Genomic DNA, 13388 nt, shown 5'->3' with positions numbered 1-13388 from the left:
TTCTCAGCATAAATTGTGATGATATTCTTCAATGACTATTTTTCGACTGGAAATACACATAAAAAGATACATTTATGCACATTAATCCTCTAATTCTTTTTCATATGTGTGTGTACATATTCACATATTTTGCTTTTGAATGTATTTATAAATGCAGAGGTAACGTTTAAAGGATTTCTAAAGTACCTCCACTTGCGAAGACATGAGTAACCCAACTGTCACTCGGCACTCCCGCGTGTTTCCTTCGACAACTCTGATTGGTCAACAGAGTCACATGCTACACTATCGCGGTGACAACAAGGAACCGAGTGGTCCACTGGGCGTCGACATTCCAAATCGTTTAGGACTTTTTGTTCTAAAGTTTTGTCAGTAAGTTTGGGTGTGATTCCAAAACCTCCAAGAAGGTTAAATTTACTCCGGACCGGGCTGATAAAGGCGCAGCTTTTCCGCGAGGCTATTATTACAGGACGGTTATACAAGTTGTTACAAAAATAAAGCTATTATTATAACAGCAACATCCAAACACCATGCAATTTCGGGTGTTCTTGACACAGTCAGTAATATTAAAAGTAATGTATCAGAGAGACGTTATAGTAAACTATTACTGCCCAAAAGTATCACTGTAAATGCGTGAATTGCACTCGCACACAGTCTGACCGCGTTGACAATACAGCCTTTATTCCGAGTCGGTGGTCGACGCGCTACCACATCTCTGACCGAGAGAACGCCGGTGCGCCCTGGTTACACAGAACTCTCCTCTCTATCAGCGGATGTCTCCATTGACAACTAAAGTAGCTTAAGGAGAAGACGTTCCGTATGTGACTCACCGCACTGACCTCGCTCACCTGTGGAGCTGTCAGGTTCTGTAAATGAACTGTCGCTCCATGATTTAACAGCAGCGGTTTAGTGCTAACCAAAGTTAGCTGGCGTCCTCGTGCTTCAAGAAGACATCCGGGACCATGGAACATGTCAAACAGTTCCTCAATGAATTGGAAATGGACAACCGGACGGCCACAATGCTGACCGGTGCTGCCTGTATTGTGGGAGCTCTGGTCGTGCTTGTGCGGAAGGTCAACAACCACCATGAGACAAGGGAGACGATTCAGAGAGCCAGGGACCGGAGAGACGAGAGTCTGAGGCGAGCCGAGCAGGCAGTGGTCCAGTACAAGATGTCGGTGAGAGGGGAGCCTTAGAGGCTTGAGCCGGCTGTATGTAGGCGGTTAAAAGATTCTGCTTATTCACCCTCAAACCGAGGGGATTTACTCTACTTTAACTCTGTATTCGTTCCAGAAAAAGGTAATTAGTAGTGCACTTCTTGTGCTTGGGTTGAATTCGTGATCAAAATCCACGGATCGGTTCAGTTTGTTTTTGTAAAACCCACCATCATAACATAGCTATCGATTTAATTTTCCATTTTAACATTTCAAAAATTGTAACATTTGTAAAGATTTTCGAAATTGCAGTCACACATTGTAGTATTCGGAAAGAATCCATAGAATGTAAACTTCAGTCATTAAAAAAAAACCAAAAACAAGATAACAGTCGAAGAAACTTTTTTTTTTTTTAATTTATTTTACCTAATGTTTCCTATAAGTCGGTAACTCTTGGCCCTGGCACTACTGATAAAGTAATTCACTAAATGATCCTCAGCTTTTCTCATATTTCTAAGGATGCTCTGCTGCTTTTATAGTTGTCCAGTTTCTTACTGCTCCCAGTAATATTCTTAATGTATTGTAGACTGTACTACTGATAAACCTCCACTGAATTTGGGAACTTTAGCTGAGGTCACCTTTCCAGAGCCATCCTGGTAAAACAAATAACACATGATGTGCATCAAGATTTACATGACCTCAGATACATATTTTTTCACTCACAATATCCTGTCTTAGATTTGATTTCTGTTCTCATTATCATTGTTTTTACAACTTAAAATTAACAAATTTTTGTTTTGATGACAGAATTTTTTTCTGAATATATCTGTACATACATGGAAGTGTTTTTTTTTTAAAAGAGATAATTATTTCCTAATGAAGGGCAGCAATACTTTGTAAAAAAAAAAAATCCAATTCTGATGATTTGTAAAAAACAAACAAAACTTAAGATGTGTCGTGTGTGATGAGTGAGTGGTTTGTGAGGAGCTGTATGTAACAAAAATGTCTTTGCAGCACCATGATATTTGAATTAAATTGGTTTTCACACACAATTAGCCTTTAACAAAGGACGTCCGTCCTTCCTGCATTTTGAAAATTGCCCTTGGCCATATTGGGATGACGATTAAAGTTTGGTTTTATTCTGCAAGTTGTTGCTGTGACATAATGACTGTGCATTTGTGTTCATCTGTTCTTTCAGCATCAAGCAACACAGTCCTCAGCCATTTTGGGGCTGTCCCTCTCCGAGTTGACAAAGCAGTTACGGGAGGGCTGGGTGACACCCGAGGACGTATTTTACACTTACATGGAAAAGGTTAATCGCCAAACACAGCTAATTTTTATCAGACAGAAAAAACAATGGAGTAGAAAGTTAAGTTCTTTTAAATGGATCAAAAATGTAAATTGTCTTTGGGGGGAAATTTGTAAGTCTGCAGTAAATTTAGGGATGATAAACTTCAAAAGTAAATATTATCCCAACAAATATCCACAGGATAATCCGCTCTGAAGATCGACGTTCTTGTTTTTGCTCAGAAACGGAACAAAAACCTGTACTACCAGTACAGCGTACAAATATTTTTTCTCTGTAATTTGCCTCAAGTAGTTGCATTTTCTGCAAAATTTCACCAGCTTTTCTTCTCTTGCACAGACTATCAATCTTAACAAAAACCTGAACTGCTGCACAGGGATTTTGCTGGAGAGTTTTGACCAGCTGAAAACTGTTGGCTCCAAAAAGGAAGGTCTTTTGTATGGTGTCCCAGTTAGCATCAAAGAAAACTTTGGTTACAAGGTAACCAGTGATCAAATATTATCATTACTGCGGTTGTATTAATGCCTTATTTGACATGTGCCTTTGCTTTTTTCTCACATGATAAAAGAATCATGACTCGTCTTGTGGAGTGGTGGTCAACTTGGACCAGCCAGCAGAGATGGACAGTGTGCTTGTTGAAGTTCTGAAGAAACAAGGCGCTATTCCGTTTGTAAAAACGAACCTACCCCAAGCCCTCCTGAAGTAAATGATTCGTCTCTCACGTGATAAGAAAATAAGCTTTAACATGCAGTGATATTTATCCAGCACAACATGATTCCTGCTCACATGCCAAAACATTATTTATTTCAGTTGCTGTTGTTTTGCCTACTTTATAGTTATGACTGCAGTAACACCATCTATGGACAGACCGTGAACCCCTACAACCTCCAAAAGACCTCTGGAGGTTCGTCTGGTGGGGAGGGGTCTCTCATCGGGGGAGGGGGCTCACTGCTGGGTTTGGGCAGCGACATAGGAGGTAGCATCCGTATCCCTGCTTCATTCTGCGGCTGCTGTGGCTTCAAGCCAACAGCAGGTCGACTAAGGTGATTGTCTTTACTTATTCCAGTTTATGGGCAGTTATTTTGTAGTCCTGATACTTTGCACTGGGTATTTATTGTAATAATATATACTGTTTTTTTTCTGTCTTGGTCAGTTCACGAGGTTTAAGTCCCATTTATCGAGGGCAAAAGTGTGGTAAGTTACAGCGAGGGGATCATTGCTAACACCCCTGCAACATTTGGATGACCGTTTCTCCTTAAATCAGTGCTATCAACTCCTGGACCCATGGCCAAGGATGTGGACAGTCTGGCTCTGTGTATGCAGGCTCTCCTCTGTGATCACATGTTTGCCTTGGACCCTACCATTCCACCGATACCTTTTAATATGGAGGTGTGCCCCTTCCTCTGTGACACCATCATTATTGCTCGTTATCCATTTTGCAATGACACTTCAGACTTATACTTATTTTTCTCCTGATTATTAAAGGAAAACACATGCTTTTTGGGGAATGCATTTGTTGTCAATCATTTTTAGTGCTACACAAGCAGATATCTTTCCTCTGAATCCCCACCAAACGGCTGGCTGCTAGTTATCTTCGCTGCGACTTGGTTGTTTCAAAAGTGATCAAATTCAGTTTTCTCTAAAAGGGTCTTTGCCTGCATTAATAGAACTAGTGTTTAACATTCTCTGACAAAAAATAAAACATGCTGCATTTCCTGTACTTATATGTTTGTATTTAAAATTCTTAGCTATTGTTGTGTAAGAGATGAGGGTTACATACTGCTGGGTGTTGAGTGATCATCTGGGTATGAATCACTCATGGCAATGAAAAGCCCCTTGTGTATTTCTGCTTGTTTACACCAAAGATGTTTTCTCTTAAGAATATGCTTCACTGTGATAATGAGTTGAGTAGAAGACGCATCGTGATCCATGTTAGCATTCCTCTGGCCTGCTAACAAAGAACATGCACTAAATTTATGGATCCTGACATGGAGGATTTAACTGGAATGTGAACAGACACTGCTGTTTCACCCTATACATTAATCACATTTTTAAAAGAAATGAAACCTGTTATTCGCATATAACTAATAGTTACATGATTAACATTCTGTACTATCCTTAGATCTACCAGAGCTCCAAACCTCTACGGATTGGTTACCTGGAAAGTGACGGCTATCAAACACCATCTCCCAGCATGGCCCGAGGTATCAGAGAGGTCAAAGCTCTGTTGGAGCAAGCAGGCCACACTGTAAGACCACTCTACCCACTTATGCATGCATGCGCATATATACACACACACACACAAACACACACACACTCTATAAGAAAAGTTGAGTTTTGGGACAGCATACATACAAATACAATAAAACGATTTATGCCTAATCTTTTACGGAAAAAAAAGGTATTTTTTATGTCTTCATCTTTATCATTAAGACAGCAAAAGAATTTCTTTGCATTTTGTAGTTCTATACATGACACAACTGCTATGTGATTCAGTCTCACAAACGAATCATTACTACATTGTTTAAATAGTTTTACAGTAGTAGGGAACCACTGATTGTGTGTGTGTGCGTGCGCGTGCGTGTGTGTTCTTGTACTTGCTACATATTGAGAGCTAGAGTGTGAATTTAACCAACAGAGTGAAGACATTTTTGGAAAGTGATGACATTGTAGCCAGGCCTCACATCTTCAATGGGCCGTTTGAAGCTCAAAACTTGGTTGCAGTGTTGAGGTTATTACTAGGTTAAGCTAAGGTTGAGATGGCTAGGTTTAGGGTAAGGGGCAAGGGAATGCTTTACGTCAATGAAAGTCCTCAAAAAGATATAACTACTAGGTGTGTGTGTGTGTGTGTGTGTGTGTGTGTGTGTTGAGGGGGCTCCAAAAAAGGTTGGAAACCATTGTTAGATGCTATCTACATCCTTATATCATGTGACAGTGGCTCTCTGTTAAATGCATTTATTTTTGTGTCTATGAACGTGTAGTTGGTGCCCTTCATTCCTCCAAGACTCAGTTATGTAATGCCTGAACTTGGGGTAAGAGGTGTCTTCGCAGATGGAACAGCCACCCTGCTAGAAAAATTGTAAGTCGCTTTTTAAGATGCCACTTATTTAGGGCCAGTTCAGCATGCTTTATTGACACATCAGCATATTCAGAGCACCTACAATGAAAAAGGAAATTCAACAATGCTTGTTCTCCACGCCTACACATTAAGCAGATTACACAAATCAGAAAGAGGAATGCCCTCATTTAGATAGATAGTTTACAGAGCTGTTCAACTTTAACAAGGGTTCTCTATGTTTGGAGAGCTTATCAACTCTTTGAAATCATGAAACGTGAGGAGCCAGCCAGTTAATCATTTTCCAACAATAGTTAATTTTTATCCTTATAGTGAGGAATTGTCAGTGATAACTGCAGGTGTAATTGAGAACAGAGGAGACTCTCAAGGGTAAATGGATTTAAACATTTAGATTGCAAAATACCTCTGTAGAATGAAAAGTAGGCAGCAAGTCAGATCAAATCGTAAGGCGTTTTCTCCAACTTGCAAAGTCTTGTCATTTTCAACAACAGTGCACCCAGATGCAGGTGTACCTGGCTTTCATCAAGTGAGAAATGTTAACTTTTTTTGCTCTCTGCACCTCAATTTGCGCTCAGATTATGCATCTTTTAACCAAATTGAACAGACCCAACACGTGCATCAAGGACAACTTACATCATACGTACATGAGTTGCAACAGAATGTTTCGTTTTATGTTCTGAAGCATATATGAGTCTAATATTACCATAACCCACATTAATATCCTTAAATATCTCTGTGAGGCTGTTCTCCTTCATTAACAATGTTCTTCTGCCTGTGTTTTAGGAAGGTCGGCCCTATTGATCCCTGTCTCCGGGCACAGGTGTACCTTTACTACCTTCCTAAGTGGTTGAGGAAAGCCATCGCCATCTTCATCAAGCCCCTGGTGAGATTCCTCTATCTGTGACAGCTCTACTAAACTAACAGTAGTCAGTCAATTTATTTATTTATGATACACCCCACTGTGTGTTGAGTATGTTACTACCATTCGTTCATCCCACGTGCTTATTCTTCATAACTGCCTGGCAATTCTTCAGAGCTGCCTGATAAACAAATGACAAGTCGATCATTTTCATGCAGACATGATCAAGTTGTCTATACAAGGTGTAGAATTGGACATTCTAGACTCACTCGTGGATTTTTGTTAACTGGAGGTGAACCTCCCCTTTGTGATCTTTGTGGTGATCTCTTATCAATGAAGCACATTTTTTCCGGCTCTGCCCTTCGAATAAAAAGGCAGAAGTTTTTTTAAAGAAGATGCTATCGTAGATATTTTTCATAAGGTCACACCTTTTAAAGGTTTTAAACTTTTTAAAGTTAATTGATATGAACAAACTTATGTAATGTATTTGTTTATTTGTTTCATTGTTGTTGTTGTTTTCAAATGATATTTATTACCTGTTTTGGCCATGAAATAGCCACAGCTGCTTAACCGGCAATAAACTAAAACAAACAGAGCTGCCTGACCATCGGATGTGTCCGATTGTAATTGTGGTGTTAGTTTGGACTCTGTGCCAAAGGTCTGACAGCATCAATCTTGATATGCTTGTCTGTTGCAGTGTCCTCGTGTGTCTGCCCTCCTCAATGCCACCACCGGAGTTGGGTAAGATGTCTTTGGTTGTGTTTGACTCTTTGTTACATCATTACTCATAATATGATGGGGAACTGATTGTTTATCTCTTCTGGGGGTTACAGAGCTGTTTCAGATGTGTGGAAGCAGCATGCTGCTGTCGAGGTACTGTTGCCTGCTAATCAGGGATGCTTAGCACAAATGAACTCTTAGAAGGAGAAAATCAATTCTGCTGTGTTTTCAAAAGGACTTCATTCAGGAAACGATAGCAGAGTGGAGAAGATGCAGCATAGATGTGCTGCTTTACCCTGTGATTGGACCAGCCTTCAACTTCCACTATTGCGGCAGACTTATGTGTATGTTCCACTTAAATGTGTATGTGTGTGTGCGCGTGTCTTTGTGTTCGTGTGTACTACAAAAACATACAGTGTCAACAGCAAAGTTTTGAGATGTCATCCATTCTCTTACTATGACTTGTCATCCTTCTCAGAATATGTTGTCTTGTTTTCGGTCAAACTTTTGGTCAAACGTGTTCTGTGTTTGCTGTCAGTTTGTACAGTTCATGATGGAACTTCATTAGAAGCCCTTTTTCTTTTTAACATTTTTTTTTTAGAGGAAGAATTAAGAGGCTAGTGTTTGACTGAATTCAAAATCAGTAAACACTGACATTTTCAAACTAACACACAAACTAAACAGCTGTTTGTCCTTCTGAAAGGTTACCTTGCTTGGTTACCAAAAAAAAACAACAACCCACTTTACTTTGCAACAGTTGCAGAACACACATTAAAATTGTGTTATTTATTACACATCAAACAAATTGTAACAATCAAATATTGAAGTCATCATCAACGTATTAAGTCAAACTAGGTTTTGTTAGGTCATGAAAACCCTTTTTAAATCGATAAAGCAAGAGAATTTTGAAAAGCCATTGAGATTTGCTTCACAAATGACAATGTAGAGCAAATGTGGGTTTAGTTGGGATTGAAAAAAACAAACGGAAGACTTTTGCACATTTTGGTTCGTGTTCTACACACTGATGGTGGTCACAGTACCAAAACGTTTGTTATATATTGAATGAAACCTGTTGCAAATTCAGACAGTGTGCGGAATACTTTTCTTCTTTTTTAGTTGGGATTGGTAAGGCTAAAAGTGTGATTTACTTGGAACACGTTTATGTTGCAGTTAGCAGCTTAGTCATTAATTTTAGTTGCATATAATTTTTTTTTTTTTACAATTTCTCTGTATATTTTTCATGTGTAAACAGAAAATTATTCTCACAGATGAGGGAAATTAATGGAAAAGTATTTATTGATAAAATGTGTATGAATCTTGTCTTACAATACCCAAAGGATTCTGACTCAAACGTCAGCCAGTCTGGAAAGTCTCAGAAAAAAATGTGTTCATGTTATTTACAATGGCGTAGTGTAACAAGGTAGGTAACTATATTGGTCTTTTTTTCTCTTGTTTTTCTGTCCTTTTAGGTCCGCTATCATACACTATGCTTTTCAATATCCTCAATTTCCCTGCTGGTGTTGTTCCTGTGTCTAAGGTGACGGCAGCAGATGAGCAGGAGCTCAAACAGAGTGGAATTCAAGGGGACTACTGGGACAGGCTCTTCAAACAGGTACAAATGTACCAGCGACAGATGCCTCATTAAACACAGGGACCATAAACAATAATGTCATTAGTCCTGCTACACATACTGTAGCTCTAAAAGACCTTTTTTTTTTCTTGGAAAATGTATTGCCCATGTTAGGCTGTAGACGGATGATAACTTGAGATTGATTTTGTGTGTGAATTAAGCTACAGCATAGGAGAACTCTAACCTCACATGAGAACCATGAACCAGCCAACAGACAACATCAAATAGATGTTGTCCTGCGACCTGTGATACGCTTTTAATTTCACCAACGTTTAGAGCACATTGTCATAGCTGTCTCTGTGCCAACACAAACTGTAATTCCACAATAGGGCAGCAGGTGGAGCCAGGAGGCTGTATTCTTGCTGCAGACTGAGGACGATCTGTATTTGTGTGCAGGCGGTGTCTGGAGGCGAGGGTCTGCCCGTGGCAGTGCAGTGTGTTGCCCTGCCGTGGCACGAAGAGCTCTGTCTGCGTTTCATGAAGGAGGTGGAACAACTCACTCAGCAGAACAGAAAGTAAGGCCAGTGTTCAGGTGGGGCTGCAGACGAGAGGGACCTCAGGTTAACTGTTCTGAAGAAAAATGAACAATAAGCTTTCTGAATGAACCTGATCTTGTAGATTCACAGTATTGAACTGAAATCACATGAAATCATCTCTCTTTGCAGTCAAAATGATGTGAACAACATTATGCAACTGTTTTCAAACTTGGAATCTTTGGGGATTGGCGGGATGTAGAGGTCAGTTAACTAGGAACATTGGGAACGTCTCCCAATGCCGTCCTAAGACTTCTGAGCAGAGCCAGTCATTTAGAAAACAAGCTCATTGATCAAGACCATGACGTCACCTGCTACCTGATCAGCCAATAGCAAAAGCCATTTGCGAACACTGGCAATGCATCTTTATCACACCGTATTTAGAATACTTCCACTATAACGTTATTTGGTCTTTAATCAATCGATACAACTACTTCTTATCAGCTGACAAAAGTGGTTTGGAGATGCAGTTACTTTTATTTAGGACTAAATAGATATTTGGAGGTATTTTTCCACTAATAAATTGACAAGACATGCTAATATTAGATATATAAAGAGACTTTATTCGGAAATTGTGTTAATTTTGTGTCTTGCAGCATCTGCTCTCTAGCATTTTGTGTCGTTAAGAGAAGAACACAAAAACACAACGAGGTTGTTTAGCATTTGAAACTCTAAAATATAAAGGTATCACTCCAGAACTATGCAGATCAATTGCAGTTTCTGGATCTTTGGCAGTTCATCATTGTAATCCAGAGAAGATACACTCCTGTGCTGTACGTCATTTTGTGTTGAAAAAAATTCACAAACAAGCTTCACGATTTAATTTGATGTCAATTGCTATTAATATAGAGTGTAACTCAAATTTAATGGGTCCTGTTTCAATATTCAAAAGATTTTGCATTGAAATGAAGCTTCTCATTGACAATTCTGTAATCTGTATGTGGTTTAGATGTTATCAGAGTAAAACAGGCCAAAGTTTTTTCCTCTATATCAACTCAACTGAAATTACTGTAACATTTCCCCCAATGTGGTTTGAATAGATACTCCATGATGAAACTGGAGTCACTTTACAATTAGACATCAAAGTATCACATGGAGGAAATACTGGACATGAAGATCCGTTATCAATATGAGGGAAACGCTTGTGTCTCCTCTATCATGTTTGTCTGATCACCCTACTTTGTGTAAAGTAATGACTCAGAATAAAGCAAATTAACTGACTTGTCACACTGAAACTTTTTGTTGTTTCCATTCTCAAAAAGTTGAGACTCGCATATTAGAATGACTCAAGTAACCCCTGTTCTCTTTCCTTATCACTGGTATCAACTGAAAACCATTTTATGCTACATATGTTAATGTTCCAGCTTTTCAAGTAAATCTTTTTATGTAGCTGAATATTTGATGAAGTAAATAATGTATGTTGCACCTTTTAATATACCCATCAGTTTATACATTACATATCTTTCTCTACCTTCATCATTACCCCCGACCTCTTCATCCCTGTGCCAGAGATGAGCATCACCGATGATCATTGTCATTCCTCCTCCTTCGTGAGTGATAGTAGCATTGAAGCCAGAACAGGAAAAAGAAAAGAGCTAGCGGAGACTAATGACACATGGCGCCTCCATCTACAAGGCCAACGCACCATGTCTTCATATTGTGATTACCCCGCGCTATTGTAAATATGTGTTTCTGTTGGGTTTACATACATTTACATATGTTTTCTAACTCCCATGAGATAGGAAACCATTAGATACAATGTTAGTGTTTTCCATTACAATTGCCCACCTTTTGGCTGCTGTCTCACTCAATGGAAATAGCTGTGGTGTGCATGCGGTAGAGGAAGGAGGGCACATTAGAAGAGGAGGAGAGCTGGAATTGAGAGGTTGTTCTTCGCATTATCTGTGGCACATAGAGAGAGAGTGAGTGGCTCTCGCTGTGCCACTCAGTCAGGGAGCATTAAGCTTTAAGAGCCAGTGAAGAGACTCAGGTCTTCTGAGGGAACTTGACATTGTTCATAAATCCCTCGGGATGGGAGAAAGAAGCAGTGACAAATACACACACAAATGCACAAACTCATTTAAAACGGCCCATTAGATAAAAATTCACCCAGTGTTATTGTACAGAAATAAGCCCTAGAGTGAAAAAGAATATTTATGATTAAAATAATAGAAATGTTTCTATTTAGATCAATATTGAATATTCTTTCAGTTTAATTCTCTCCGTCTCCCACAGAGGGGGCGATCTAAAGGGACCTGGTTTAAAAATGTAATAGTTTGGGTAGATCACATACATGTTGCAGTATAACACAAACTAATTGGTTGATGAAGAAAACTCAATGTGGAGATAAAGTTGAGTTATGTGCCCTTTGAAGAGCTAATTCCAGGAAGAATTCAAATAAGTTTTTCCTTTTAACTTTGAACAGCAAGGCCAAACAATCTAGTATCCCAGATATATACACATGTAACAAAACAAAACAAAAAAAGTATTTAGTCAGATGCGTGTTTGTGATGGGAACCTGTGTGTCAATCATAACCTGGTGTTTAAAAGGTTGAGAACCCCTTATTTAAACAAAAGTGTATCGCATGAAAGCATTTTGTCATCATTTGCTGCTCCAGGATTTAAGTGTAGGCTGGTGCAGAAGCAACAACTGACCATGAGGGAAGGTGGTTTGAGGGGAGAGAATTACAAAATCTGAATGTTCAGTCAAGCAATGGTGCCCTCAATCCAAAGGTCTGTTCACACTGCAAGCATTTATTGTTTAAATGTGTCAAGTTTTAGATGTCAGTTACCAGTTTGAAATGGTCACGGTGGTGAACTGACCAGTTTGTGTCGCTGAATAATAAAGAAGTCTTCTGGAAGTCATTGTTGAATATGAACCCTCATGTTTTCCTTTAAGTGAAGTGTCACCCTACGTACTCATTGTCCCTCCACTGAATGCAGTCCTATTTGTCTTCCATGGTGGGTTTTTGCTGAATAACTCTGTGCAGAATTGTGAGAAATTTTCTTAAAAAGATGAGGCTCATTGTAATTTCAACTGTTCGCATTGTCATTAAAAAAAATCTGACTTGGGCCACATTTGCCTGTGGTGAGAATGATTCTAATGATTCTAATGAACACAGTCAGCCCCCGTATGAATCAGATCACCGCTGAGGAGCTAGCATGAGCAGAAAGTGCACTGCAGAGACAAAGTATTAGGATACTTTTTCTGCCATTAACTTTACGGATGCTATTTTGCAGTGTAAGAAAACAAACGTCTTGGTGGGGTCTTGATGGCGTAAATAGTCCTACAAAAGTGAGGTATAGGAAGTTATAGAGGTTCTCATGTGAACGATGGCACAGATCAGCCTGTTGAACACGTATCAAAGAATCATCAGCACTGCCAGTCCAAGGTGCTCGCTTCGTGTAACGTCTCATTGGTAAGTGCGGCAAACACCTCATTTACAGGAACCTTAGGCCATAAGATCAGGTACTTTAAAAGCCATCCAAACACATTCAAACCCTGCCTGTGTACCAGAAAATAAAACACCTTGATATCACCCCAACTAAACTAGGATGATTCTGTCTTAATGTCCCATTTCAGGGACCAAGGAGCCCATAGTCATTATGGTCACAAGTATTGCTGGTAGTAATATTTGAAACAGCAGGGCTCCTGTCTTTCAGATGATCACTTTGACAAGTTCAGCCTGTGACCAGAGCCACTTACAAGAGACATCGAGAAGCAGCAAGATTGGCAGCTTTTGGTCTTTGGTCCATTTCATCAGCCATTAGTAGCAGCAGTGGCGACATGCTGTGGAAGACTAGTGGGAGGAGGGGAAGGCAGATTAACAGACAGCTGATACAGGTGTATAGGCGGTATCAAACAACAGCTCTGTCAATACAGCAGCCTCCAAATATCTGCAGAAAGGGCTGGGATCCCCAAAGTAGGCCCACCGATTTCACTATGACGGGATTAACTGCCAGCTCTGTATGATTTTCTGAGATTCTGTGACTCAACAATTCAGTGATCCACGTTCTATCGGCTTTAAAGGCCCCTATCCCAACTTTCAAAAGCCTACCCTTCGGACAAGGGACACTCTTTCTCCCACACGGTTCCGCTTTCCCCTTTTTGCT

General features: G+C 39.7%; 1 protein-coding gene across 2 annotated transcripts; it reads left to right on the top strand.

Moving 5' to 3' along the window:
* Nucleotides 1-289: 289 nt before the first annotated feature.
* On the top strand, nt 290-12275 carry faah (fatty acid amide hydrolase). Of its 2 annotated transcripts, none has more exons than XM_086224929.1 (15): nt 290-1175; nt 2350-2463; nt 2797-2937; nt 3026-3159; nt 3294-3500; nt 3611-3651; nt 3722-3846; nt 4580-4705; nt 5439-5536; nt 6317-6416; nt 7090-7133; nt 7226-7265; nt 7348-7456; nt 8582-8724; nt 9139-12274. In XM_086224929.1, exons 1-15 carry the CDS (start codon nt 960-962, stop codon nt 9259-9261), a joined length of 1761 nt encoding a protein of 586 aa, XP_086081055.1. In that variant the 5' UTR covers nt 290-959; the 3' UTR covers nt 9262-12274. The 2 variants fall into 2 exon arrangements, with proteins under 2 accessions (XP_086081055.1, XP_086081056.1); XM_086224930.1 differs by lacking the exon at nt 290-1175 and adding an exon at nt 1184-1296 and having other exon boundaries at nt 9139-12275.
* The last annotated feature ends 1113 nt before the right edge of the window (nt 12276-13388 follow it).

Source organism: Aulostomus chinensis, chromosome 14 (genome assembly GCF_037954235.1).
Source record: "Aulostomus chinensis isolate RoL2024-O1b breed Wild chromosome 14, RoL_Achi_v1.0, whole genome shotgun sequence".
NCBI lineage: Eukaryota > Metazoa > Chordata > Actinopteri > Syngnathiformes > Aulostomidae > Aulostomus > Aulostomus chinensis.
Note: the sequence above shows the minus strand (reverse complement) of the source record. Positions and strands in the feature narration are given on the sequence as shown.

Bases quoted from the DNA above. Each gene is read 5' to 3' on its own strand.
- faah (XM_086224929.1), top strand. From the start codon at position 960: ATGGAACATGTCAAACAGTTCCTCAATGAATTGGAAATGGACAACCGG. The intron at 3,652-3,721 runs GTAAGTTACAGC...TCCTTAAATCAG, and splicing joins TTATCGAGGGCAAAAGTGTG to TGCTATCAACTCCTGGACCC. The intron at 7,134-7,225 runs GTAAGATGTCTT...TGGGGGTTACAG, and splicing joins AATGCCACCACCGGAGTTGG to AGCTGTTTCAGATGTGTGGA.